Below are 26499 nucleotides of genomic sequence, written 5' to 3'. Positions count from 1 at the left end.
AATTTTCAGGGTTTTTTTTAAAAATAATATATAGGATATATTTGAACGCCCTTCTTGTGTTAAAACTAAAAATAAAAGATTAAACTTCTTTACATAAGAATTTTCTTAAATGTTGACATTCAGGTTTTCAATTCGTATCTGTGTAAAGAAAACCATGAGTGTTATAAGCAATTAGAATGGAAATTTACAGCTTTGCATTTCTGAAGACAGGCTTAGAAATAATTTGGAAATAGCTTTTTAGAAGATCAAAATATTGATAGTGAAAAAGTATTCATTTTCCCTATCACTTAAACCACATAGAAATACATACTTTTTTCATGCTGGTACACTAATCTTAATCAATAAAAACTGGAAAAACAAAGCAGTGATTTAAGTGATAAGTGATAGCTCCATAAAGGATTGCACTAATTGACATTCCACTACTTTTGTGCAGAGTATTCTATAACACTGTACATTATAAATTTATCTGCAGTAATGTCAGTAAGAATTTTTCCTGTCTTCTCTAAATAAATTAGATATATTTTTACTTAATTAAATTTTTTTTCCTGTATTTATAGAATAAAAATTTTGCAGCACAGCTTTTTAAATCTCACCATAAAAGAAGAGAAAAAAGGAGATTTAAGACTCACATGTGGGAATGAATATGTACCATAAATTTCAGAAGTGTTGAGAACTCACCAACCCCAGTTTTCCTTTTGAAATTACTGATTTTTTTCAGTTAATGGAAGTTTCTGTAAGGGAAGTTTCTGTAAGACAGAAGGAGTCTTTGCTCCTCTAAGGGTGTGTAGTGAAGGGAGCCATACACAAGACCATGCAGACAAACCTGAGGGGCACACGAGGAGGGTGGTGGTGAAGAGGAGGAGCTGCTCAGTTGCACCCACAGAGAATGGCATGTGGAGTGTGGCAACATTTCTTTTTCAGGATTATCTGAGGACCTTGCCAACAAGGAAAGGGAGGGAGATAAACACACAGGCAGCAAAACTGACAAGTTAATGTTAACAAAGACAATAACCAGAAATAAACTCAGTCATGCTAGCTGATGAGGTACCCAGAAATGATAGGCAAGCTCAGACTATGTGAATGATAAAGATTTAAACCTGGGGGTTCAGGATGTTGTTCTAGAATAACAACTTGATTATAATAATATGATAATTATTAGTTTTCTGAAAATGTGCAAGAAAAGAAAAGAGAAAATGAGATCTTGTTATTACAGAGCTAAAATGCTTGAAAAATCACCCAGAAACTTCTTGTGATGACAACATAAATCTTACACAGTGTTGTAATCTCTTGCAAAAGAAATCTGTGTAAGGGTCTTGGTCTGATAATATACAACTGATGTGGAGTTTGATGTGCTCCAGCTTTACCTATGGAAGTCAAAAGTATCTTTGTTGTGTCACCCTTCCCATCTGTCACCCTGAAAAGGTTAGTCTGGAAGGTGGAAGGCCCTTCATTTAAGTAATTTGTCCCCCCATGACAATTCTGTCAAAACCATTCTGTCCTTTGGCTTAGAGTCACCTGAGGATTCCAGACTGCACAGTTTCTTTATGAATCCCTCTTGGGACAGAGTGTCCTGGTTGTTCTCCACTGAAAGCTGACCTGGCAGAGGACACAAGTCCACCAGACTGCTGGCAATAGTCTGAGGTGTGAACCCAACTCCAAGAGAGAGCTCTCCACAAAATGGATGAAGATGTCTGCTCTGCCACCAGTGTCTTGGGCAGGCACGGGGGCTATTTGTTTCTCAGGGTTTCTGTATTATTCCTGTACTGAGTTTCTCTGTACGAAAAGAAAATATTTTCTCTGGAAGGATTTTCTCCAGAAAATCAATTGAGGGCTTTTGGAAGCTGTAATGGTTTAAGTGAATGTATGATTGAAAATTTTCTTGTCTATTTGAGTTTCCCATGGTGTTAAATCAATTCATGTTATTTGTGTTCTCTGTACCATGTTAACATTAAGGCTACCTCAAGATTTCCACTTTGTTCCTTGGTTACAAACAGCAGAGTTATTGCTACTTTTACAGTATATTATATCTGTGTGGAAGTACAAATGTATACAGGTACTACTAACATTGGTGCAAGATTTTACAATGCTATTTGAGAGACTCTATGCAGCAGAAATAGGGTCTCAAGAATGCATTGTAAGTTTGGGGGTTTTTTTAAAGAGGTGATTATATGGCTGTATTTCACACCCGAAATCATAAAGCAATGGATGTTAGACAGTGGTAGCCTTTCATTGACTCCAAATGCAAGTCGTTGTTTCAGAACAAGCCTTAAATGCAACGGAACCCTTTTTCAGGTGCAAAACTACAACTGAGAATAAACATTGACAATTGACTTTAATCTCTTAAATAGGACTTGTGTAACTAAAACAAAAAAAAAGCAATATGATATCACTTTCACCTAGTTTGTTTTCTCATACAGAAGAACTTCAGAGTAGATTAAATAATACAGCATGCAGGTGACTAATATTGTGGAGAATTAATACAATATTAATGAATATTAATATTCATTAATATATAATGAATTAATGAATACAAATGTTAAAATTAATTACACAATAGCCAAACAGAGAGTCAAAAAATGAGATAAATTTATGGATATTTCCAAAATTTAATGCTATCACATTGTGATTTCTTTTCTGTTGTGCAGTGAACCCAGTATTGGGTGAGCTGTGCTAAATTACATAGCTCATGCCTTTGGCCTTATTATACTATTTCTACAGGAGAATCAGTCACTTCCAGTCATTACTGAGTGCAAGAGTAGCCAAAGGTACAATGATTTGTCATCCTGCAGCAGACTCAAAGCAAGTCAATTTCCACGTTTTCAGTGTGGTCAGCTGCCATTATCAACTACTGAAAAGTGAATGTAGTATTATTCATAATCCCTTACAACAGGTGACAGTACAGTCATGGTCCACCGTGTCCTTGCGGGAAAGGTTTACACACAAAATGTCAGAGATTTTAAGACTAATACACAAGTAATCTTGGTGTTTATGTTGGAAGATAGTAAATTTGCTTTAGACTGGAAGAGGAAATGCCTGCCATTGTGATGGGTTTAAACCAACTTACTCACTATTGAATTTTCCCTTACCTAAACAATCCCACACAGTTGCTTTATTGTAAAAGCCTGTGGAGCCCTGACAGGCCCTTTATTTAGGGTGCTCTATTTAGGGTCCTTTATTTAGGGCACAGCTCATTATTTATTATGCTGAAAACAGTGGTGCAACACAAAACGAATATATTTCTTGGACCAAAACCAAGGGGGGACTTTAGGCGCTCAGAGTCCTTTTTGACACATCTGTTGCCCTCTTCACATGAGAAAGTAATCTCCTGTTTCTTCATCTCTGCCCCAGTGATTTGTTAGTGGAGCCTGGGGCTCCTTTTGTGTCTCAGATACACATAAGGTCAGTCTGCCAGGGTATGTGAGAGTTTTACTTTTACAGCCGTTGGGATTGTGTGGAGTAAGCTACTGTTCAGTGTTACAGTCCAGTTGTCAGTGATTAGTAAGTTGAAACCATCTGTTTTTAAAGGCCCTACACAATTAAAGTGTGGCAAATCTGCTCCTTCAGTCTAGAAGTATAAAGACTTTTTCTGGCAATAACCTTCATCTTGCTACAAAGAAATGTTAGCAAAAGTAATGTCTAATGTTGGTGGTAGGTTTAGAGACATCCAGTCTCCAAAATATTGCCTCTGTTTATTAAAGTGCTATGTTTTCCATGTTGCAAAATTTAATCATCTATGCACATTGTAAATTCCAGCAAGATAGTGACTATAATATGTTAGAAACATAGGTTTAAATTGCCTTGTTTTAGCTAAAGGTCCCCTTTCACATAGATGAATGTGTCACTTGTGTTCTAGTGAACATATTCATTTTCCAATATGAATGGGACGAGAGAAAGGAAAAATGTCTCCTTCCACCTGGAAGAGAGAAGCAAAGAATTCATTTTAGCTTTGTATGAAATCAAAATATGCCCTGAAATAATGTGAAGAGTATTGCTTGGTTTTGTCTTGTGTTCAGATAATGTAATCACTTCTGAACAAAATTAAAAGGAAAAAAAGAGGGTAATATTTTGTTGGAACTTCTATTTGAAAACAGAAACAAAAAGCCTTTAAATTTTCAAATTATTCAAATGGAGTACTTTCTCAAATTAAACTGTAGTATTTTGTTTAGAAAATAGATGGAGAAGTATAATTTAATTCTCTTTTCCTTTTTGCTTCTATGCCTCTTCTCCTATTTCCTCTTATATTCTGCCTTTTCCCCAATAAAAATCTCTCAAATCTAACATAAATTTAGTGTTTCTGGAAAAACACCGACCAGTCAGCTATATCTGCTGACAAGAACACTAAGAAAACGTTATCCAAAAGCCAAGAGCAAAATGGGATCTGTTATTTTCCAAAACTGTATTTCACACTGTAATGGTTATTCAAAGAAAAATCACAATGTTGATCTCAAAGTGTGGAAAATACAGCAAAACTTAGAGCGTGTTACAACAGACAGTCACTTTCAAACATACAGACTTTTAAAAATATAAACCAGAGTTGCTCTGTTGCTTTGATAGATCTCTGCTGCTTATGTGGTGTAGAAATGAGCCTTTTTTGTACACAACTATTTTATATACATCTATTCACATGCTCTGTGTTTTCTCTGTGGAAAGAAAAACAAACTTATTCTATCCACTGTGAAAAGATTCAGAAGCTCCAAGTCCCACACAGAATGCACACAAGAGCCTTTATTTTAATTTGTGATAAGTTATTCAACAACAGGGTTCTGGGCAATATGCGTGACTCAGTTCTTTCTGTATGAAGCAAATTCATTGTAGGTGCCAAAGGTTAGGTGTGATGCCAGACATAGCTGTTCCTGAAAACTTGAATTTCTGGTTTTATTTGGAGGGAATTGGATTCTTATTGTGGTAAATAAGTAATCAGAATTGTGCTGAGTCACTGTACATAAACAGTTTAAATGTTTTTTTATTTCAATTCCAAGTCAGGTGCTCTCTGCAATGTGTTAAGATCTCAGATCTTATTAGACAGAGAAAAGTTTTGGTATATTAATGTTTTTTAACAACCTCTCCTGACTCACTTTTTCCTGATAGTGCTTTGGTGAATGAGATTTAAAGCAATGACTCCTAGACAATAAATACATGATGAAAACTAAAGTAAAATTATTCTTTTGGCAAGTACAAAAAAGAGTGGTGTGATGAACTAAGAAAGTGACAGAGAAAATATCTGTGTAGAGCAATCCTCACAGTGAGAGTTAGTCTGTGAAATTGTTTCAAGAGATATTCTGTAAAATTGTTTTCCCAAGTAGGACTGGAATGGCTGCCAAAGGCCAGGCTCCCTGTGGGAGCAGGGTAAGATGAAAACCAGCATTTGCTGAACAGTGCAGTAGCTCAGCAGCAGGCTATAGCCCTTGGGCACTGAATGCAGTCCTCAGCTTCGTCTCTTTTCTCATCATTGCCTACTAACTCTGACTTTCTTCTCTCAATCCATCCACTTGCTAATTCTATGGTTCTCTCAGCTTTGAATTTCTACTGTCCTGTTTTCTCCCTTCCTCCTGTAACGTCCTGTGACTTCCTTTACCATTAGCTTTAAATTCCTTTCTCGTAAATTTTGTCCTTCCATGTACCCTTCAGTACCTGATAGTAAATGACAGTGAGGAACAGACAGAATTAAAAATTATCCCAGGCATGCCTGTACAAAGAAGTGAGGAGGAAGGGCTCTGCCTGAAAACCAATCTTAGGTTTTCTGGATTCTGCCCAAATAGAGTCTGCAAGCCCTAGAGAAATCCCCGAATTTCCACTGTTTATATTCTTAGGCCATTTATAGGAAGGTTTGTGGTTTTGAAAATGCTCTTGAAAGGAATCTTGCCAGCAAGTGTTCATCTTTATGGTTTATCCAGACTAAAGATTTTTCTGTTTTTTGTTGGTTTTGTCTCATATGTTTTGGAGTTTTTTGGTTTTGCTGTTGTTTTGTGGGAGTTCTTTGTTGTTTGTTTTGGTTTGGTTTGTTTGTTTGTTTTGGTTTGTTTTTTTCCCTGGAAACTGTCATCAGGTTCACTGTAGACTATACAGGGAAAAATTGAATCAGCCAGCACTCGTCTCCCACTCTCTCCTTCATGCATACACCTCACCATTTGTAAAGCACATGTTTTTCTTACGTGTGGTACACCTGGAAGGCTTTAATCTATGCAGTGATATTTCCTAGTTTTTTGAAAAAGCAGCTCTTGAGGCAATGCTATTACTTCTTTAGTCTTATAATTAAAACAACCTAATATTTTCTATCAGAGGAGCTTGTTTAGTTGCTTTTAAGTTTCCAGGCTTTACCTGATTGTGTATGAATTTTCCAGAATTGATACCAGGCACTGATAAGGCACAGGGTGCCTCTTCCTCTGCCTGAAAGCAAAAAATGTGGCTCAGAACAATACAAGAAATCTTTTGTTCATGTGCATTGGAGAAAGGACTTGATATTTAGTAGGGAAGATTGGTGCACTAAAAGGGTGTGCTTTTTTGCTATCTGAAAAAACTTTGCTTCAATATAACCAAGGTCTTGAAAATAAAATTATATTTTATATGCAGTAACTGAATTTATTATTAAAATTTGATTATTTCATTCTCTATTTTCAATATTTTGGGAAAACCCAAAAGTGCCAGGAGTCTTCCTGTCAGCATATAGAGGACTTGCTGGTGACTCCCTTGGTATTCCTCTGCCCCTGTTTCTGCACTATTCTTTACTCACAGCGGACTGCAAACCTGGCATGGATTAAAAGCTGGTTCAGCAGCCTTCTTTGTCCCACATGGATGAAAGCAGAGAAGAGTGGTGCACACAAGCCTGTTCAGGTTTCCATGTGCTGAGTAAGGACAATGGTCACAGGGTGGTCATATGATGAAAGTAATTGAATAAGACCCTGGAGGATCTCTCTCTCTTTGTCTCTTTAGCTTTCCATGCATCTCTCCTTGTCTTCTGTGGCATAAAAGTTATGCCACTATCGCTGTCCAAATAACTGTTAAATTGTGCAAAATGTTAAATTCCTGAAAGGCAGGCCCTGGACTTTTCAAGTTGGACATCCAAAATTAGTAGAAAATACTCCTGGTATTTTCATATTCCCTTAGTCCCTTTCTGGGCTGTTTCTTCACCGCAGAAAGTATATTACAAGGAAAAGAGCCACAAAAAGAATTTAATGAATATTTGTAGAGCATTTGGAAATTACAGTAATGAACACTGTAATAGAGGCTGCTAGGAAAGAAGCCATACATGTAATTTTGTAACTGGCATGGAGAGCAGATTCTAAACAATGTAAATTGTTTAAAACAGTAAATGAACTCTATCTATGCAATGACAAAACAAATTAGAAGGTAGCTATTCAGTGGGCAGCACTCATATTAACACTGTAGGGAGCACTGGATATGACCATGTAATTAAAGATGGTATCACAGTGGATCTTCTGAAAATGGCTGAGTGGATGCCATGAAAGCAATATTAATATTGTCATCTCCTAACTTTGAAGTACTTCAGTGTGCAGTTACAGCTTTCTATGACAGTAGATTTTGAGGCATCTAAAATGTAAACTTCATATGCTGATGGAGCTTTTCTATATTTGTTTTAGCTCTTACACAAGCTTTCTTCATTCCAGAAGAAGCTGGGATATATGTGGTTTCAGTATAGAGAGTATCTGTTGTTTTTTTTTTCTTTTGTTTTCACCCAAGAATTTTGTTCTAAATGCAGTAATTCTTTGCTTTTCTCCATCAAAGAAACCTATTCTCTTCAGCCTAGTAGTACAGACACAGTTAATACACTTCAGCTAATCTTCTGGAGGGCCAGATAACCTTTTTGTCAGCACCATTTGTTCCCTAATGGAGACTTCAGGTTGAGAACTGCAGGAATCTCAACAAACCCTCTCAGCTGTTGACATTTAGCAGACTCAAGAGACTTCCCCCAACATGAGAAAGTAAGTCCCAGTTGTAAGCACTTATGAAAAGCGAGAAGCAAGATGCCCTTATGCCACAAAGGGCTGATCCAGGATAGGATTGTGTTGTTCATTTCAACATCTTCAATAAATTTGGAAAATAAATCTTATGTGACTTATTTGCTATTATTCATTCTGTTTCTCCTTGCTATTTTTCAGCATTTTTTCCCCTTTCCTCCTTCTTCATTGCTGTTGTAATGATCACGGCTTCTATGTGTGGTTGTACCTTACTGCTGACTCAGCCCTCAGGGCTTTTGCTTTTAAGTGAATATTAACAAAATTGGGAGTATGTCATAGACCTCTGCTTTTTAGTCTTATCTTACCTCCAATGTCCTGCAACTTGAATGAAAAACTGAAATAATTTCCCCATATCCCAGCTACAGTTACTTATTAAAGGAAATTCAGTGACTTCAGATATGACATTGTAGAGTTAATTCTGACTTTTCTCCTGTACATATTAAATCTAAATAATGGTAAAAGTGGGAAACTGGTGAGCCTTAAAGGAAATGGGTGAAAAACTTCTGGATCATTTTCTCTGCTGGTTTTCAGTGGGAATAACAAATGAGCATTGAGGAATCTGCTGAGATTTCCAAGAAAGTTAAAGATTGCAGATGTTATTTCAGGGTCAGTGTTTAGCTTGGTCGTGAGCATCTTACCCATGTCACCCAGGGAGTGACATGGGTAAGAAAGAAATATTTTGTCTGGCCTATGAGTGGAGTGCTTTGGCTAAGGCTTAGCACACACCTTATGTTAGAGTCAGGATTTAGCATGTTAGCAATTTAGGAGAGACCAAGAGGAGAGGTGGAATGTAGGGAGATGTGGGGTCTATGAAAGGGGTTTCCAAGGAATGGCAGGCTGCCAAAAAATTTATTTCCCCTGAGAGCATTTTCATCTGGATCATGACTGGGAATCCTTTTTTTGGGAGGGGATTAGTTCTGTGTATTGGATAGAGTTAGTTTTGGGACAGAAAAAGTCCATAGTTCCCAGATTAGTTGAGATCTGCAACATTTTCAGTCTCTATTTCAGATAAGTGCATTGCGCAGATTTTATCAGAGGGGGATTTTGCATTAATGAGAAGGAAGAAAATTCATTTGCATACTCTTTCTTTTTGTTATGGGGATATATGTGTTTGGTTTTTTTTCCCACTGGGGCTTTTGTCCTTTTCTAAGCAAGTTACTAGGCAGTGGAAATATTGCCAGGGATACAGCATTGGAGAACTTTGCCTCCACATTTTTCTTTGCTTTATGTCTTGGCCCACGTTACTTTTCCTCTCTTCTACTGTCCAGCTTGAAAGTTCCTGCCATATCTTCCTGCTATAAGAAGTGTAGAAATAGGAGTGACTATTTTTATTTTAGCAGATTTTTATGTAGCAAAGCACAGGGGGACAGAAAGCAAAGCCAGGAAAATGAGGCTTTAACATTTAGATGGAGATCAGCAGTACATTGCACCATGGAAGACAGAAAGCTTCTCAGGAAAGGCAGTGGTGGAGCCAGGTAGCACTACCAACTTTCCCTGAGCCCATGATTCCATCTTAATTCAAACTGGGCTGAATAGGTTGGCAGGAATGAGTGTAAGGTGATGTGATGTCTGTTTCTTAAGAAAATTGCCCTTCAAGTATAAATACCAGCATTCAGCTAGATGAAGATTTCCTTGGCTGTAAGAAAGTCTTCAGAGGTCTCAGCAGTGATACTGTCACAGTCAGGGAACATGCCATGACAAAACCTGCTATGATCCGTGATGTGACATGGTGGTGATAAATGTGCTAGTGGAACTGATGGCCAAAACAAATGTGATTGCTATGTTCTCAATAGCCACAACAAATCTCACTGGTATTCCAGTACTGAGCATCATCTGCAACAAGTGAGGACTATGTGTGTAATTGTGACCTATATGGTTATGTTTTTTGGTTCCAAAGTCATCCAATGTGTGGTGGCCAAAATGACCCGGAAGTACCCTGGAATTTTTAATGAACATATTCCCGATAGCGATGAATGATGGTATGAGCAAGGGATTTAGAGGAAGCTGCTAGAAACAATCCCCAAAAACCAGATCTGGCATCCTACACTTAAAAGGGAGTTGGGGTGTTGAGTGCAGTGTTGGCCAAGAAAGCATGTTCCTGGGTCTTGCTGACAGAAGAGCACTTTTGCTGTGCTAGCCAGACAGCTCCTACTCGAAATGGAAAGTTGTGCCCAAGTCTGAATGCACTCATTTGTGCCATACCTGGTAATCTACTGATCCAGCACCGACAGGCCACCAAAGTGGCCTGGCTGTGAGCTGAATTTCAGGCTGATACTGTGTAGGAATTGCTTATTCAAACTTCTCCTGGACTGTCTGGTGCCAAAACACTGCAATGAAGTCAGAGAAGTTACTTAACTAGTTCAGCGGATAGTGCTTCATGTTTAGTTCTTGTTTTCCAAGTGTTCTGTTTTAAAACTTTCATCTGTCTTTGAGCTATAAAATGTGAATAGATTTACCGAGGATTGGGTGTTGTTTTGGTCTGACCTTCCTATCCTGCAGAGCAATATCTCGTGGTGAGCAATTACTTTGATTCATTATTACTTTTTAGAGTGTTTTTGCCTCTAAGATACGCACTTTTGGATGAAGTAAAATATTAAGCCTTTTGAAGCAGAAGTTCAATTGCTAGAGATCGAAATAAGCTCTTCACGCTTTATAAAAGGAATTTAAACTTCCATTACACTGAAAATAGTACTTTAAATTCAGATGTGCTTTAGTTAAAAAAAAAAAAGTGAATAACAAATTAAATTATTTGCTTTGAAGTGAAGAGATTGTTTTTTTCACATTCAGTATTACTTTTGGTACTGTATAATTATTATTGCAAACCAAATGGCTTTGAACTAAGAATCAAATATTCAAGTGCTATTAAAAGTAATTTTCCCTGTATTTTTCTGAAACATTTTAATCAGATCATATAAAGCCAGGCAAATGAGGTAATACTCAATATGTATCCACTTTTCACCCTCTGTAATTGCTTCAGTTACACTTACCTCCTCTAATACTGTTGCTCTAATTATATTATTTTGCAAGTTAGGATATTTTTGACTGCTAGGCTTATCTGGAGTCAGAACCTACATATTATATATCCTCCATATAAACTTTAATGGTAATTTCATATTTATTTAAGTGAAGTTTTTCCAGCCTAATAAAAATAAGCACATAAGCTGAAATGTTTTGAAATCAAATGCTTTGAAATCATCACAATTATCCTAAATGTGATGTACTTATGTGCATATTATTTTCCCAAATCATGGTTTATATTGAAGACATGGTTTTACATACACAGAGTAATTAATTTATATATTCAAAATAAACCAACAGTTTCCTCTAGTTGCATAGATTTTATTACCCCTCAAGTTTTCGGCTTTAGAAGTTTGAGTTACTAACACCGTATTTTCAAATGTTGAGTCACATAAAGACTGTATTTTGACTGGGGCTATCAAATCCAGTCTTGCTAACAATGCACTGGAAGCTCTTTTGGGTTTGGTACAAAATTAAATTTTTTTGAAAAGGTACTATCCTTGTAACCTAAGAAGAAAGGACACAAAAAATTAAACACTTACTTCTTATACACTTTAATGAGGATTAGTCACTTTGGACATGATTGAGTGATAACTAATACTTCAAGGAGACAAATATATTTTTTTTTGTCTCATATAGTTTGTTGGATTTCAGATGTTATTCTCAGAGCGGGTATATTTAGAAATTTCAGAAAGATTCTAATTTAGATTTTAGGGCAGACAGATTTTCTTTGCAACTTGAATACAGTTGAACTTGTACTCTCCTTCCTTTGACAAGAACCTTAGTCAAGGATTTGAACATTTATTGATTACTTAGTTTTCTGCAGTCTAATGAAAGAATTAATTAAATTAATTAGTTGAATTAATGAACACATTTAACTAATTAAAATTACTTCTAACACATTACAGCTTTCTAGTGAGATTACTTTGCTTGCCAAATATGTATCAAGACCTATTTTATCCAAATCATCTTCAACTCAGTGGACAGGAATGTGGTCTGGAAAAATCTGACTTTAATTTTCTTTTTCATTTTCTGTTAATAAAGCATATTCAGAGTGGGTTAGTGCTGTCTGCATTTGCCTCTTTTTATTTCCTCTTTGTTAATACAAACCCATTTTTCAGTACTCATGCTTGATCAGCTAAGGCATCATCCAATATTCTCATTTATTTCCTCCATTCCTCTTGATGACTACAAGCCTTGCAGATACTAAAATAGTTTGTTGATGACTCTGTCTATACTTTTCACTAGTAATTTACAAATCAAGTAGGCAACATACTTGTGGTGCATTAATTTATATTTGAAGTTTGTGTAATGGTTTTAGCTATGATTAATTTAAAAGGAATTCTCCTGTGAGCTTGTGGCATCTTTCTGATACCTATTTATCATAATTTGCTTCAAATAAGAGGTGGAGCTAATCTTGGAAAGAGCTTTGCATGTTTGCTGGAAGGAAGCTGAACACCACCCCAGCTAAAAATGCCGACTCATCTTTATCTTATTTATCTTTAATTTAAACTCAGCACAAAGCAGCAAGAGAGCTAAATCTTATCTTCAAAGGAGCAAATTAAAATTTTTGCTTGAACAAACCTTTGTGAACTACAGGATTTAGTGAGGAAAAATGTTTTAAAAACCATAGATCAGAGTAGATTTTCACAGAACACAGGTGCAGAGATTTTTATGGTGACTTGAGGGATACACTGGTTTTGTTTGTGAAAAAGCAGCAAAGCTGAAAATTGCCAGTAACTCGTTTGAGGTATTGACGTGGCAGTGGAATGGGGAAGCAGGGTGATTTACACCTTGGAATCTGAGAGCCCTTCTGTAGTTTGAGAGATCTTTTGTCTTTTAAGATGTTGGGCTGTTAGCACATACCTGCACCTCTACCTAGTTCAAGTGGCATCAATAGATTTGGCATCAATTTCTGCCCTTGTAGCCTTGGCAAATTTTCTTGGTGATTTTTTCTGGGACAAGGCCCGTCTGTCACTTCTGAATGCTTGTTGCCGTTAAAGCAGTAAGACTTTTCATCAGCAATAAAATCCAGATTTCACTCAAATGTGTGATGTTTTCTAGCAATAAATTTGTTCTGTAGTTCTTGTTGGCTTTTTCCCCCCCTACTATTGACATTTAATTAACATAGCACAGATTATCTCTTAGTAAATATGCAGCATGTTTATAAAAGCTAAACTGTCTTCCTGGTATGTTTCACTGAGTAGTAAAATTAATGTTTTTTATTTGTTCAGATGGTTCTTTGGCCCAATCAGACGAGCAGATGCCGAGAGACAACTGTTGTACCCTGTAAACAAGGAAGGAGCTTTCCTAATCCGAGAAAGCGAAAGTCTAAAAGGCGAATACGCACTCTCAGGTATATTCTAGTTTTTCATCTAAAGCAATGGTTTAAACATTTTTCAGGTGGTCTGGGCTTTTTCTTCTTCAAGAATAATAAACTGTGGGTATGAAAATGAAATTAAATTCATAATAATGTTTTTTTTTCCCCAGGAGATATATAAAGAAAACTGGGCAAAAGTAATTTGAGTTAATATTTTATAAACTTTGTTTATCAATATACTCAGAACAGAAATTAACTTTTTTATGCTTAGTACTTACAGCGTTCTAGCTGCCTTAATAAATTTTCATGACCAAAGCATAAAAAATTACATTAAAATTGTACACTACAGCTCTGATTAGTACACAAAACAAAAATAAAAATAAAAGCAGGTTGACACATATTTGAAATTTTAGAAAAGGAGATTTCTGTTAGAACTCACATTTAGGTTTATATTTTCTTTTTCAGGGATAAAATCGAGGGAAGGTCTTCAAAGTTATGCTTTAGAATCAGTGATGTTTCATTGAAAATTTCACTGTAAACTTCAGCAAAAAATAGATTGATGATGATGATGCATTCTGAAATTTATGTCCTTTATTTGAATCTGAATGATTATCAAATTAGGACACTTATTCTATAATAATTTAATTCACATTTAAGAACATCATGTTTTTTCATGCTGTACATATTTGCCATTTTAGATAGTAAATTGTGATAGTAAAAAGTGATTTTTTATTGGTTGTTTTCTGTGAACTTTTCCCATCAAACTTGTCATACAACTGTGATTCACGAGTATAGTGTTGTCCCTGAGACAACAGGGCTATACACCCATACTTCCTAATATGTTCTACCTATATTAATTCCAGAGCCAGAAAAGACTTTTGGTGTTTGTGAATAAAACATGAGTAGTCACGTGCAGAATTATGTGAAATGAGAGGCACCTTGTCCATTACCAGATTCTTTCATATTGACTCTTCTTTTGCCTGGATGATTATGTGTCACTCAACTTCTGAACCTACACAGAAACACAGCTTAAGCTGTGAAGAAACATATCCTTGGTTCCATTTTCCCAATTATAACTAAAGTGTATGTACCTGCAGTGTCTTGTGGTAATGTGAGGAATGCTTTTTATTGCCAAGATAAATAATAATGAAATACAGGAGTGTTTATTGAAATAAATGTGATATTTACAGTACTGGGAGACTTTAATCCACAATTTTCAGTTTGCCCTCAAGGAAGTTGGTCCTTGCCATGAAGTGCTTAAAGGAAAACTACTTTTTAGCAAGGAATCAGACTGCTCCTGAGCTCTTGATGTGTGCACACTTTTGTCCAAGGACTGTATTACAGCCACAGACCTTTCAAAATGCTTTCTCTACATGTGCCAACTTATTGCTGTGTTACATGGTTTCAGCTTCCTTCAAGTTCATCAGTGAGGTGATTTCATCCAAGAACCGGGCTAGGATGGTGTTATGCAGGGAAGGAAAGACAAGCCTGTATTATCTTCTTAATGATGGCATGTAAATACATGTCACATTACCAAAAGTCAATGAAAAGTCTTTCATTTGTGCACCTGGAGGTGGAAATGCAAATCCTTTTTATTATTCTCTCTCCTTTTAGGAAAGATTTAAAATATTAATTATTTATCCTGCATACTAACCACTTCTCTAACAGGAAAGTAGAAGTATGTCAGGTAAACTAGAGAAAAATCCAAGAGAATGAAAAATAAATATTAGGCCAGCATTTGTAGTGGTATAAAATCACTCTTTAATGCTGCTGTTTAGTTTTTTCACTACAAATTTTGGACAGAAAATTTATTCCAGCTGATCTAGTATATTTGATTCAATTATGAAAGCTTGTGGTAGGCAATTTTTTACATTTTTTATAAGCTTATTTGAGAAGAGGAGATTTGATGATGAATGATAAGAGCAAGACATGAAACCAACAGTGTGGGTTTGTTTCATGCTGGTTTGTTTGATTAAGGAAGGTAAGAGTGGCACTGAAGAAAGTAATATACACAGAGGCAAGGCTCCAGCTGCAGGAGCCAGCTCTCCTTCATGCACAAATATGGCTTGTCCTCTGAAAATATATGCATGAATATATGTATCATCTCAGATTTATTAAACATTTGTGCTCTTTTAGTTAAAGAAAAAGGATAAACTGAAGCAATCTGTAGACACTACTGGTGGCATCATTTCCCAGTACTGCTGTATTCTTTAGTAGCTTCCCAGAGTTGAACATCATTTATCCTTAACATGATACTTCATCCCAAAGAACTAAATATTATTTGCTGCTTACTGAATCAGCTTAGCTGAATGGCATCTATTTGTATTTTACTCCCAAACTAATAGTATACATCCTGGTCTAGATGTTTTATGTCCATAATCTCATTACTTGCTGTCGACTCCTTGGAAAGCTAGTGCATTCTAAAGCAAACAATGAAATGTTTGTGTTGTGGGAAGCATTAGTAGGAAAGAAGGTAGTTCAGTTCACCAGGTTCCGTGGAGAAGAGAGATTTTCCTGCATCTTTCCTGTTTGTGTCATCAGTAGGAACTATGAGACACTAAAGCTGAGGCAGAAGGATGGCTTCTATCTCTGTGGTAGCTGATACACTGACAAGAGAAAAGTCACAACCCAATATTTTGGTCCAGAAGCATTAGACCTCAAAAGTCCCATCTTCTGTAGATCTGATTGGTTTTGCTCTAGCTTTTATTGTTGTTTTGGTTTCATTGCAGAGTAGATGATATTGGCTTGAAGAGAAAACCTGGCTTTCAAAATTAAGATCTTTAAGAAAATGTTTTAATTCTTCATCCAGCATGCCATTTAGGTAAAAAAAGAAGCTGAAGAGGAGGATTCTCTTTTTCTGTTACCCAAGAACCCATAAACTGATTTTATGACTTTTGTGCTTGATTTCATACTCATATGGACAATGAGATATATAAGATTTAATGTTAATGGAGACAAGTGATCTCCTTAGTAAAAAAAAAAATTAAAACATTAAAAAATTCAATCTTTCATGAAAATTACATTTTTTACCTCTAAATTGCCTTGTTGGGAAAACTCTCAATTTGTAAGATTTGGATAATAAATAATTATTTAAATTAAAAACAAAAATTCATGTTCAGAAAGGTTTTTATCATCTGTGAATAGTGAAATGGAAAGCTCATCAAGCCAGATAGGCCCCTGACATGTGTTACTATAAATTTAGGGTGTTTGACATTTCAAAAATAGGTTTTTCCATTTTAAAAATGCACATGTTGTCGACAGATTTTTATGTTGATGACTCCAGCATCTGGTGTGAAATGTATTAAATTTTAAACATGTTGGTGCCATCTTAGATGTTGCCTCATTTTAATTAAAAGCCATAATTTAGATGTGCTCAGCTTAATTGAGTGTCATTGCCAATGATAGCAGGAGGCTCTGTACTTAGCCCATCACTGAATAATGGTATCTGAAAGACTTATTGCATTAAATAACAATGTAAATGCTTTGTGTTTTCTTCAGCTATTTTTTCCATGCTCCTAAAAGAATGTTGTGTGTTTTCCTCTTGGCTTCCAGTGTAGGAAAAACAGGTAGTTGTTTAAGGCAGCAGATTCATAGAAGTGGCAAAATCACGGCTGTAACAGAGGATTGTCGCAGACATCTTTTCATTAAAATCCTTTCTTAGGGTTTTTTCCTGCTGAAGCTGAGGAGTTTCAGCAACAAATGTAAACAATGGTTATCTGCTGCTGTGGAATGCAACAGGTGGATCCGTGATTGGTCTCCTGTGGATGTTTGGATTTACTGAGCACTCACGGCAGAGCTGCTCTCGCTTTCTGCCGGGACACAGAGCTTTGTTAATCATTCTTTTCTATTCTTACCTTAGCTAGCCTTCTGAGAACTTTTTCTTCTATTCCTTTTTAGTATAGTTATAATGTAGTATATATATCATAAAATAATAAATCAAGCATTCTGAACATAGAATCAACATTCTCACTTCTCTCTCATCCTCAAAACCCTTGTGACCACTGCCACAAGGATGATCTTGGATCTGCCTCTGCACCCGTTCTGTGCTGGTGAGAGTGATCTCATGAGTCACCTTCCTCCCACATCCACTCTGGGCATGGAGGCAGAGCAAGGTGCTAGTAGCAGTGCTACATGGTGAGAGCTGGGGGAGGGCTGTTCCCAGGAGCTGTGTTGCTCCAAAACACGTTGTTTTTGGCAGTAATGGAACATTAGTGTCTCCATGACTCATTTGGTGAAGGTGTGGACTCTGCTGATGCCACCATAAATTTTTGTGCCCTGGGGAAGAAGTAGTAAATTATTTTATTCACATTCTTCAGGTGGCAAAATCGACTTCTGCTTAACCTATCATGTGAAGATGGATAGCTGGGAGACGACAATCCTTTTGCTAGACTGAAACCATGTAGAAATCTAATGGGGAGCTGTAATTCTTTTGGAAAGGGCAAGTTGAGGAGAAAACCTCTGCAGTCTTCAAACCCAGTTACTGTCAAGCTGTGTGAGACTAAAATTACAATCCTGTCCTGGTTAGTAGTCTGGCATGGATGTAGAGATGACTGGAAGGGGTTATGGATAGTTCTTTCCAGAGTGATATGTGCTCTGTATAATTTTGGCAGAGGAGCTACATTGTGGTGTATCCAATTGTATGCTGCAGGACTTATACAGCCAAACTCAGCCCTAAAATAAAAGTAAACAACCCCCTGTCAAATACTGCACTAATCTCAGCTACTTATTATGAGACATTATCAGTGCAGAAATTTTGTCCAGCTTCTCCACAGAATCACCACCTGACCTGCATGCTGTCAATCATAAGGCTTTGTAAAAGGCTCATTTAAGAAATTAGAGCACATCCTTCAAACCAACTCTTGCATTATTAATGTTAGCTACTTCACAAATAATAGTTATAATACTGCTAATAAATAAATCAGGTAGTCAAACTGCTATTACTTGTGATATATAACTGAGACTGGATTAACACAGTCATCCTGTCGGCCTTTTGTTCAGTGCATCATAAAGACTAATTAATTTGTCTGGAATAATTTTCCTGTGAACTTTGGAAAAGTCATTACATTTTCAGTCTGTCATTACTGAATTACTCTTTCCTTCATTTTGCTTCAGCACTATTTCCAAATGACACATCACAAAAGCATTCATAAATTTTACAGTTAAAAAGTAGTAATTATGGGTGTTAATTCAAAAAGAAATATAATTTGAAAAGTGCAATGTAATATGGATTTTGTTTACAAATATTCTCATTCCTGTCCTCATGCAGAATTGTAAGTTCTCAGATTCCTAAACAGACTACCTGAGGTGGAGTATTTTGAAAAGCTCCTGTCTGCTCTCTGGTGGTCTTGGATGACAATCACACAGTACAGTGCAAAAATATTTGATCATCCACAATAGTATTTAAGGAAGGGGAGATTTCCTCTTCGATTTCATCACTTAGATGGTGAGAAAAATTATTCTTCCTATCAGCTTTACTTATTTCATGCAACCAATCCTATATGCTTTCTACACACAATATGTAACCACATATTCCTCTGTCATTATAACCAAAGCTATTGCCGAGATGCACACAGAGGCACAGTATAAAGAATCTACTTCCAGGTTTATTGTGTAACACGGTTAATGTTAGAGCTAACAGCTGTAGACTTCTTTGGAGCAAAATAGTTACCCTTCTGTATGTAATATAAACTCTCTACTGCTCATTGAACATGGACAGTGATGACTAAATAATGGAGGGTCTAGGAAATTACACCCACATAAGTGACTAAATACCTTTTCAGCTCTTGTGAACTGCCCTCTCTGATTATTCTGAGCCTGCTATTGCTTCTACTGATATTCATTTGTAAAGGTCTCTAAACTAGTGGTCTCCAAACATTTTTCTGTGCATGTGTCTCTGTGTGTGTGTGATTTATATACATTTTTTGTCTCTCTTTGATCTTGTGCTGGTCCGTGTCTAGCCCCAGCAGGCAGTGGCCCAGCCTTTTTTCTGACATATCTAAGGAGTGCTCCAATGGTCACAGGGAGGGACACTGGCTGTCATGATAAGCAGATAATTTACAGGAGGTGAGGAATAGTCTTATTGGTTAAGACACAACAGATTAGAATAAAAAACATTCCACTGAAAGGGAATTAATCAACTACCTGAAACACAGCATTATTCACCTGATTTTTTCATATTCCAAACATGCACAAAGTTTGGAAAAAACCCTTGGAAGATTTTTTTCTACTTTTCAGAGAACAGTGGCTATGTGGAGGCTATACCTACTTCCTCTAAAGTGCCTGCCAGCAGGCACTTTAGCAATAGCAGCTGCTATTTGGAATGTTAACACTAAAATAAAGGAGGATAAAGAAAATACTAAAAACTGGCTAAATGATTGCTGTCAGTTAGATGCTTTTGGCTGGTTTTGGTGTCTTCAAACATGGGAAACATGAGCTGCCTCACAGAAGATATATTTATGTACTTCTACATCAGTTCTTTTGGTGGAGAATCTCCAAATCTGAATAGCTGAAGACTGATATAAAAGATGTGTTAAGCTATCTGAACAATGGAATTTGGTTTGAAAGAGGCTTTTTTATAGTTGTCATATTTGGAACTAAAATAATTTATTTTAAAGTCCTCATAAATATATTTAAGAACATTATGGTGGTTTGGGTATAAATGATATTGTACCACTTCAATAATTCCTAGAAACTTAATATATTTAAATCTTTTTAGTTTTTGATGGTACATCTGTGAAGCACTACAGGATCAGAAGGATGGATGAAAGCTTTTTCCTAACCAGAAGGAAAACTTTTAAAACTTTGAATGAGTTGGTTGACTATTACAGCAAGAACCGTGATGGCCTCTGCGTGTTGCTCAGACAGCCATGCCTAAAGGTAAGGCGTGGATGCTACACTGTGCAAACTAGTTTTTGTGAGCTAACTCATCAGATATCTGTCAGAAAGTGCTGACACCATATCTGCTTCCACCATTTCAGAATGTTAATGATCTGCTTGTTTTCAGGAAGTTCTGGCTAGTGTTACAGTTTCATTCTTACGTTTGACAAATTAATAATAAAGTACCATGCCATTTTGAAAAAAATCATCAAGTGTTTGGGGGGGGAGGAATATGCCAATCATGATTTATGAATACCTTTTTATAAATACATATGGAAATGAAATCTTCAACTTCATAACTCTAGCTGTCCATATGTAATTACTGAGGCAAAACCACAAGGTTCTGGCAACCAACATGTCATAGTTCAAAAAGCTTGCTAGAGGGATGATTTCTAATGTTTGCTTTTCATGGGAGGACTTCTTTAGCGTATTTCTAATTTCTAACAAAGAGCACCCAGTATGAGGGTTGTATTCTATGTTCTTGGGTCACTTTATTGCATGTGTATACTCGAAGGAAACATTATTTATATCTGTTCCAACTTTACATGAAATAGTTAACAATGATTTGTATATGTTGTTGACGTGTATTATTAATTTTCTTTTACAAGATACAAACTCCTGCTACTTTTGATTTATCTTACCAAACTGTTGATCAGTGGGAGATAGACCGACGATCTCTGAAATTCGTGAAAAAATTAGGATCTGGTCAGTTTGGTGAAGTATGGGAAGGACTGTGGAATAACACCACCCCTGTGGCAATCAAAACATTAAAACCAGGTATGTGAATTATTATTATATCTTAAATGCTAATGAGCTATTAGCAAGAGTACTCCTTTACTTTTTAAATGCTGCCTATCTGTAAGAGCCTATCTATATATATGCATTCATTCTTAAAATCCACACACCTAGACATGAAGATTAGTAAAGCTCTAGGTCTAGATACTCTTTGGTATTTTGAATGAGAATTTTATACACTTTTCTGTTTCTAGATGAGCTGAATTAATTCAACATCTGTATCACATGAAAAGGCAACCACAACAAGAGTTGTACCTCTTTTTTACAGTATTGTTTGTGTGGAAATGAGTCACTGTAGATTGAATAATCTGTAGGTGAAGTAATTGATTTGCAAGCACTTTGTCATCTGTAGGGTTTTTCTAGGGATTTGGTGCTATACTACAGTGATTTCTTTTGTCGTATAGAATATTTACTATGCTAAGTTTGTACTTAAGGAGTGCTTTAATCCTAGTATTGCTTTTAATTTTTAAAAGTTTTAGATACACAACATTTATACTCACTATTTGCATGCAATATAAGATTGTGACTAATACAGTTTTTAGCATTTTTCTTAATTATGTTTCATTAACTTCAAGTAATTTGTGCATTCTCAATTGACAACATAAAATATCTGCCAGCAGATGGCAAGAACCACATAGATAAGAGAGGCAGCTTGGATGATATACATGTTTTTAAAAAAGAGATAACAGCATGAGCTGTGGTTAATTGAAAAAGCTTGTGTTGGGCACTAATGAGCCTGATTCAGGAAGCAGAACAGATTCAGACCTTTGATTCAATACAGCATCAATATGCTTGAGCACTGCTTGAGTGGTCTACCGAACAGGGAGGAATTTAAGCATATGTTTCAAGGCTCTCTTGTATCAGGATATCTTTTGTAGTTTGGGACATGCAAACTGAAAGAAAATAAGCCCTCTTCTTTTTTTTTTTTTTTTTTTTCTGCTTAACTGAAAATATGAAATCTATTCACATTGAAGACCTTCTACAATTTATATGAAAGACAATACTTTTTTCAGTGAACAGGTGCATCTCCCTAGTGACTCAGCAAACAGAAACCAGCTCGAAATCTCTTTTTCACTGGAATAAACATAAGACTTGCTGCAGACTTGTTATCACGTATAGACTAGAGCAGTATAATGGAAGAAACTCCTTCAACTGTGGTTCTTTTTGTAGTATCATAGTTCACCTGGGAAAAAGGGCTCGATTAATCAATAATTTTCTATCTCCGTTTTTTCTACTCTAGTCTGACTCTTGCTAAGGTCAACAGCAGTAGTTTCACTGATTGCATGCTGGGTTGTATTGAGTTAGGGCAGAAAGAAGCCCCACCTGGATGCAGAGCTTGGATAGCAGAGAGTTTGTGACCTAACACTGTGATAAGGAAGCTGAACGTCACACATAGTGCTGCTCAGAATGAAGACTTTGATTCCCAAAGCTGTCTTGATAAATTATGTAGTTAATGTTGAATCTCTTATCACTGTACTTTGTGAACGATCTCATTCTACAAAAACAGTTCAAACAGTCACAAATGTAAGCAATTAACCTTGTAGTATCACTTCTACAGGGAATTATCCTCTTCTATAAGTTGTTTTTCACTATATAGTGAAAGGCATTTGGAGTCTCTTACAGTAATCAGCACATTGGTTTTCCATAGCTTGTTCTCATGGTTACTCATGAGGAATAACACTTCACTAATTAAAGACAAACCACAATACCCTCACCCTAATCTGACTAACAAATGTTTATCTTGGTACTAATAAAATTTCAGCAAAGGGTAGGGTTGGTAATTTCATTCACCATAACATAAAGTTGACAAATGAATGAAAAACATAATACTTAATGAGTAATCAAGAAATAAATAGTGTTGATCACTGAAGCTTCCAATATTCACATAAGCAATGTTTCAGGCTTCAAGTGTAACACACTATAAAATACACCTCTCCTGTAGCTTGGTTCAAAGATCTAAATCTCTTTCTTTACACTGGGGCAGGAGGGGGTGTATTTTAAACTACAGACTTTTCGCTAAGCTGTTTTACAGTGTAAACTCTCTGGACATGCAAGTCATCAGAAAAACAGAGAAGTGTTAAACTCAAAGTGATCTGACAAATATAAGGGGCTGAGATGGAAAGACTTCTGCTAAAAAGGCTTTACCACCAGAGAAATTGTGAAATGGAACAATGCTCTTATTACCAAGCAGGAGCAGGTTGATCAAGGGCAATCACTTGGTGAACAATAGATAGGAGTATAATGCAATCAGAATGTCATAGATTTATAGGTCTTAAGGCCAGAAAGGATTTCTGTAACTTTGGGGTTTTCTGTTGAGCATTATTTTGCACTATATATCTGTTTTAGACCATATATAGTTGGAATACTTTACTGCTACATGCCATTACACATCATCCCTCTACTGGGATTAGCATTTATATTTAATCAAAACATAGCTTGTTCTTGACTACACAGTAATGAGAAGTCCTTTAGTCCTAAGATGAAGGAACTGTAAGAATCTGCACCTAATTTCACATTTGAATTTTCCTGATGTCTTCTTTTTAACCCTTATTATGTCTTCTTGGAATAAAATAAAAGCCTATTTGAATGTATTAGTTATTCTTTCCATTATTGTTTAACTAATTTTCAGTTGTCTTTAGAAAGGCTAAATATATATTGTTATATATATATGAAGGCTAAATGTAAATATTGTTTTATGGTGTCCTTCTCATTTCTCAAACAATTTTTTTCTGGACTTAAACTAATCTCTAGCTATTGCTACTAAAAGGCTTAAAATCAATGATACCAATGGCATCCTGGCCTGAATCAGCAATAGTGTGGTCAGGGAGACCAGGGTGGAGACCATTGTCCCTCTCTGCTCAGTGCTGGCGAGGTTACACCTCAAATCCTATGTCCAGAAAAAGAATTCTCCACAACAAAAGCAAAACACCATAATCACAAAACCAAAGTAAACAATTTGCACGCAATCCACCCCTTGTCCCTCCAGCACAATTACAACAACTGAAAATATCTGAGATCATTCCGCTCTTTGCTCTCAAATATCATTGTCAATGTCTTGCCCATTACCTCTCCTTATTCCTTTTACAATCTGTTGGTCAGTGTGACTGTATACAGAAAGCAGCAGTAATGTGATGCTTTCATTCAGATAATTCTCTTATTGGTCCACTGGTTCACTTGTCTCTGCTTTGGAGACATCTGTGACATTTTACCAGCCATAGCCGTGAATGTGTGAATGAAAAAACAAAATGTAAGAACATCTTTGCCTCTGACTTTTGAACTGTTGACCCATAGTTTTCAAAGAGGTGCAGGGATCAGTAGATGGAAAACAGTCTAGAAACCAGCAGTTGCTATTTCTGGTTTTGGCTCTGCACAGCACTATCTTGATGCAGGTCCCTGAACATGTCATTTCACATTTCTGTTTTTATTTCTTCACTGAGACACTGGATTTTTCTATTTAAGTGGAAATCATTGCAGCAGGGATTTGCACTTTGTCCTATGTTGAGTGTGATGGATTTTCTAGAACCTATTGTCTGGGCTAGCTTGCTTCTCCAGCTGTCAGCAAGTGAAGCAGACATCTATCATCACCAATTAATTGTATCTGATAAAGTTCCTTATGCCTGTTGAAGCTGACGCATACATTTGTCATTATCACATTGCAAAGCATCTCCCAAGCTTCTCTCTGCATGGAAACTGTCCAAGCATGATTTTTTTTTTTCAGGAGGTTTTTCCAAAATAATGTCTGGGTTGGTACTGTCGGTGGAGTTTTTCATAACATTTTAATTTCTCTAATTTTTCATCTCTTTAATACATATGCAGTGTAAAAAGCTTCGCACTCAGGGGAGTACCCCAGTTTCCCTGAAAACAAAAGAGATTTTTTTATTCCATTTAATTCAGTATGTGGCCTTACACTGATCTGTAAGTTTACTTCTGTTTGGTGACAAAGCTACTTGAGAAAATGCAGAAACATATATTATCCATCTGTTAATATGAAAAGGCTATTTTAGTTTCTTGCGTTGCCAAATTCTTAGTTTTTAAACTTTATTTCTTTATTACTCATAAAATTCTTCAGAAGATCATAGTTATATGCTTAATGCAGTCTCCACATAAATTAATTTTCTATAAACTTTACTTAGCGGGCTAGGTTCTTCTGAAGCAGAAGGGTACTTTGAAGCAATTTGGGAAGGTTTATTGAAAAGTTGCAAACAAAGGGTCTTGGCATGGGTTTATCAAATATTTAAGGGCCATTTACATTTAGGCAGGTAGAATCTGGAAAATAACTAACCTCCTTCTCTAACTCATTTCCAGGTTATCAGGGTTTATCTTAGAATGTGAAGCTTCCTCAGATCTAGAACAAAATATTTTCAAACATAAGTTAATCAGAACTGATATATCTGTTTTAAGTAGGCTTAAGTTAGAGGTGCTTCCTGGCAAAGCAGCACAACATAGAACATCTCAAAGGAAGAGATTCTAACATTTTGTTCTGGAGAATGGCTTTGACATTTAGAAAAACATTTTTCATTCAAAAATCAGATTATCAAGACCATATTTTCTTCAGGTCCTAATGAATTTACTCCCAAACTGGTATCTTAGACAATAGAAACCTCCACTTGTTTCAATAAAGGCTTATGTTAACCGATTGTTTTATGACCAAGTCGTTTCTAATTACAGTAACCTGTTCTTTATCTTGTGTTTACCACTAACAGGTGAAAATGTGTATTTCATTAAAAACATACATATTTAACTACAAGTTAAACCCCCCTCAGTTATTTGAAACTCCATTTGGCATGTGTTTCCTGCCTCAAAGGGATGTACTGTAAATTCTTTGCCACTATTGTGACAGGCTTTATCCAACTAATTTGTAACAAGCATGTTTGGTTTCTTTTAGAGGCAGTTTTTAATTTGCTTATTCAGTTGCTGAAACATAATCTTAGGCAGAGCACTCATAAAGACACTTTTAACTTTTTTTCATTTGGCATCCAATCTTCTTATGAAGTACAATATAAGATCTACAGGGCTGTGGGGGATTGGGGCACTGTCTGCTACTTGTGCTATTTAAAGATATAAACTAAGTAAAACTGAAGGTTACGTATGCTCTGTAAAACATGCGGGAAATACTTATTGATCTTTTTCTGGTTTGTTATCATTATTGTCACTGTTATTTGCTTTTACAGTGTAGAAAAAGATTTGCAGCTATTCAGCTAATGGAAAACTTCCTTCTTGATCAATTTATTGAAAGTTGTCATATCTGAAAAACATGTTGCTTGGTTTCAGTTTATTGGGAGAAGTTTATAGCATGATTAAATTGAGAAATTCCTTGTAGGCAAACTTTGATGGTGGGAACAAATCAGACTGTCAAATTCTATGGTGTGAAGAAATCCTGTATAATGATCCATAGAGGGTCCATGATTTGGTAGACCCTAAGTGAGCAAGTAGTTCATCGTTTTTAGGATCAACTTGTCAAATCTTGGCACTGATGCTAAATCATAATTCACACTGATGCATTTGCTTCTGGAG

At 36.1% G+C, this 26499-nt stretch overlaps 1 protein-coding gene across 1 annotated transcript in view; it reads left to right on the top strand.

Moving 5' to 3' along the window:
- The window catches only part of FRK (fyn related Src family tyrosine kinase), a 47078-nt gene that overhangs the window by 8830 nt on the left and 11749 nt on the right, over positions 1-26499 (top strand). Inside the window, exons 2-4 of the mRNA XM_064706893.1 lie at positions 13229-13350; positions 20030-20190; positions 20799-20967. Of these exons, the coding sequence (XP_064562963.1) occupies positions 13229-13350; positions 20030-20190; positions 20799-20967 (452 nt within the window). The remainder of the gene's footprint in view (positions 1-13228; positions 13351-20029; positions 20191-20798; positions 20968-26499) is intronic.

This window comes from Zonotrichia leucophrys, chromosome 3 (genome assembly GCF_028769735.1).
Source record: "Zonotrichia leucophrys gambelii isolate GWCS_2022_RI chromosome 3, RI_Zleu_2.0, whole genome shotgun sequence".
Taxonomy (NCBI): Eukaryota; Metazoa; Chordata; class Aves; order Passeriformes; family Passerellidae; genus Zonotrichia; species Zonotrichia leucophrys.
The sequence above is the reverse complement of the archived record's forward strand: the minus strand, read 5'-3'. Positions and strand labels throughout refer to the sequence as shown.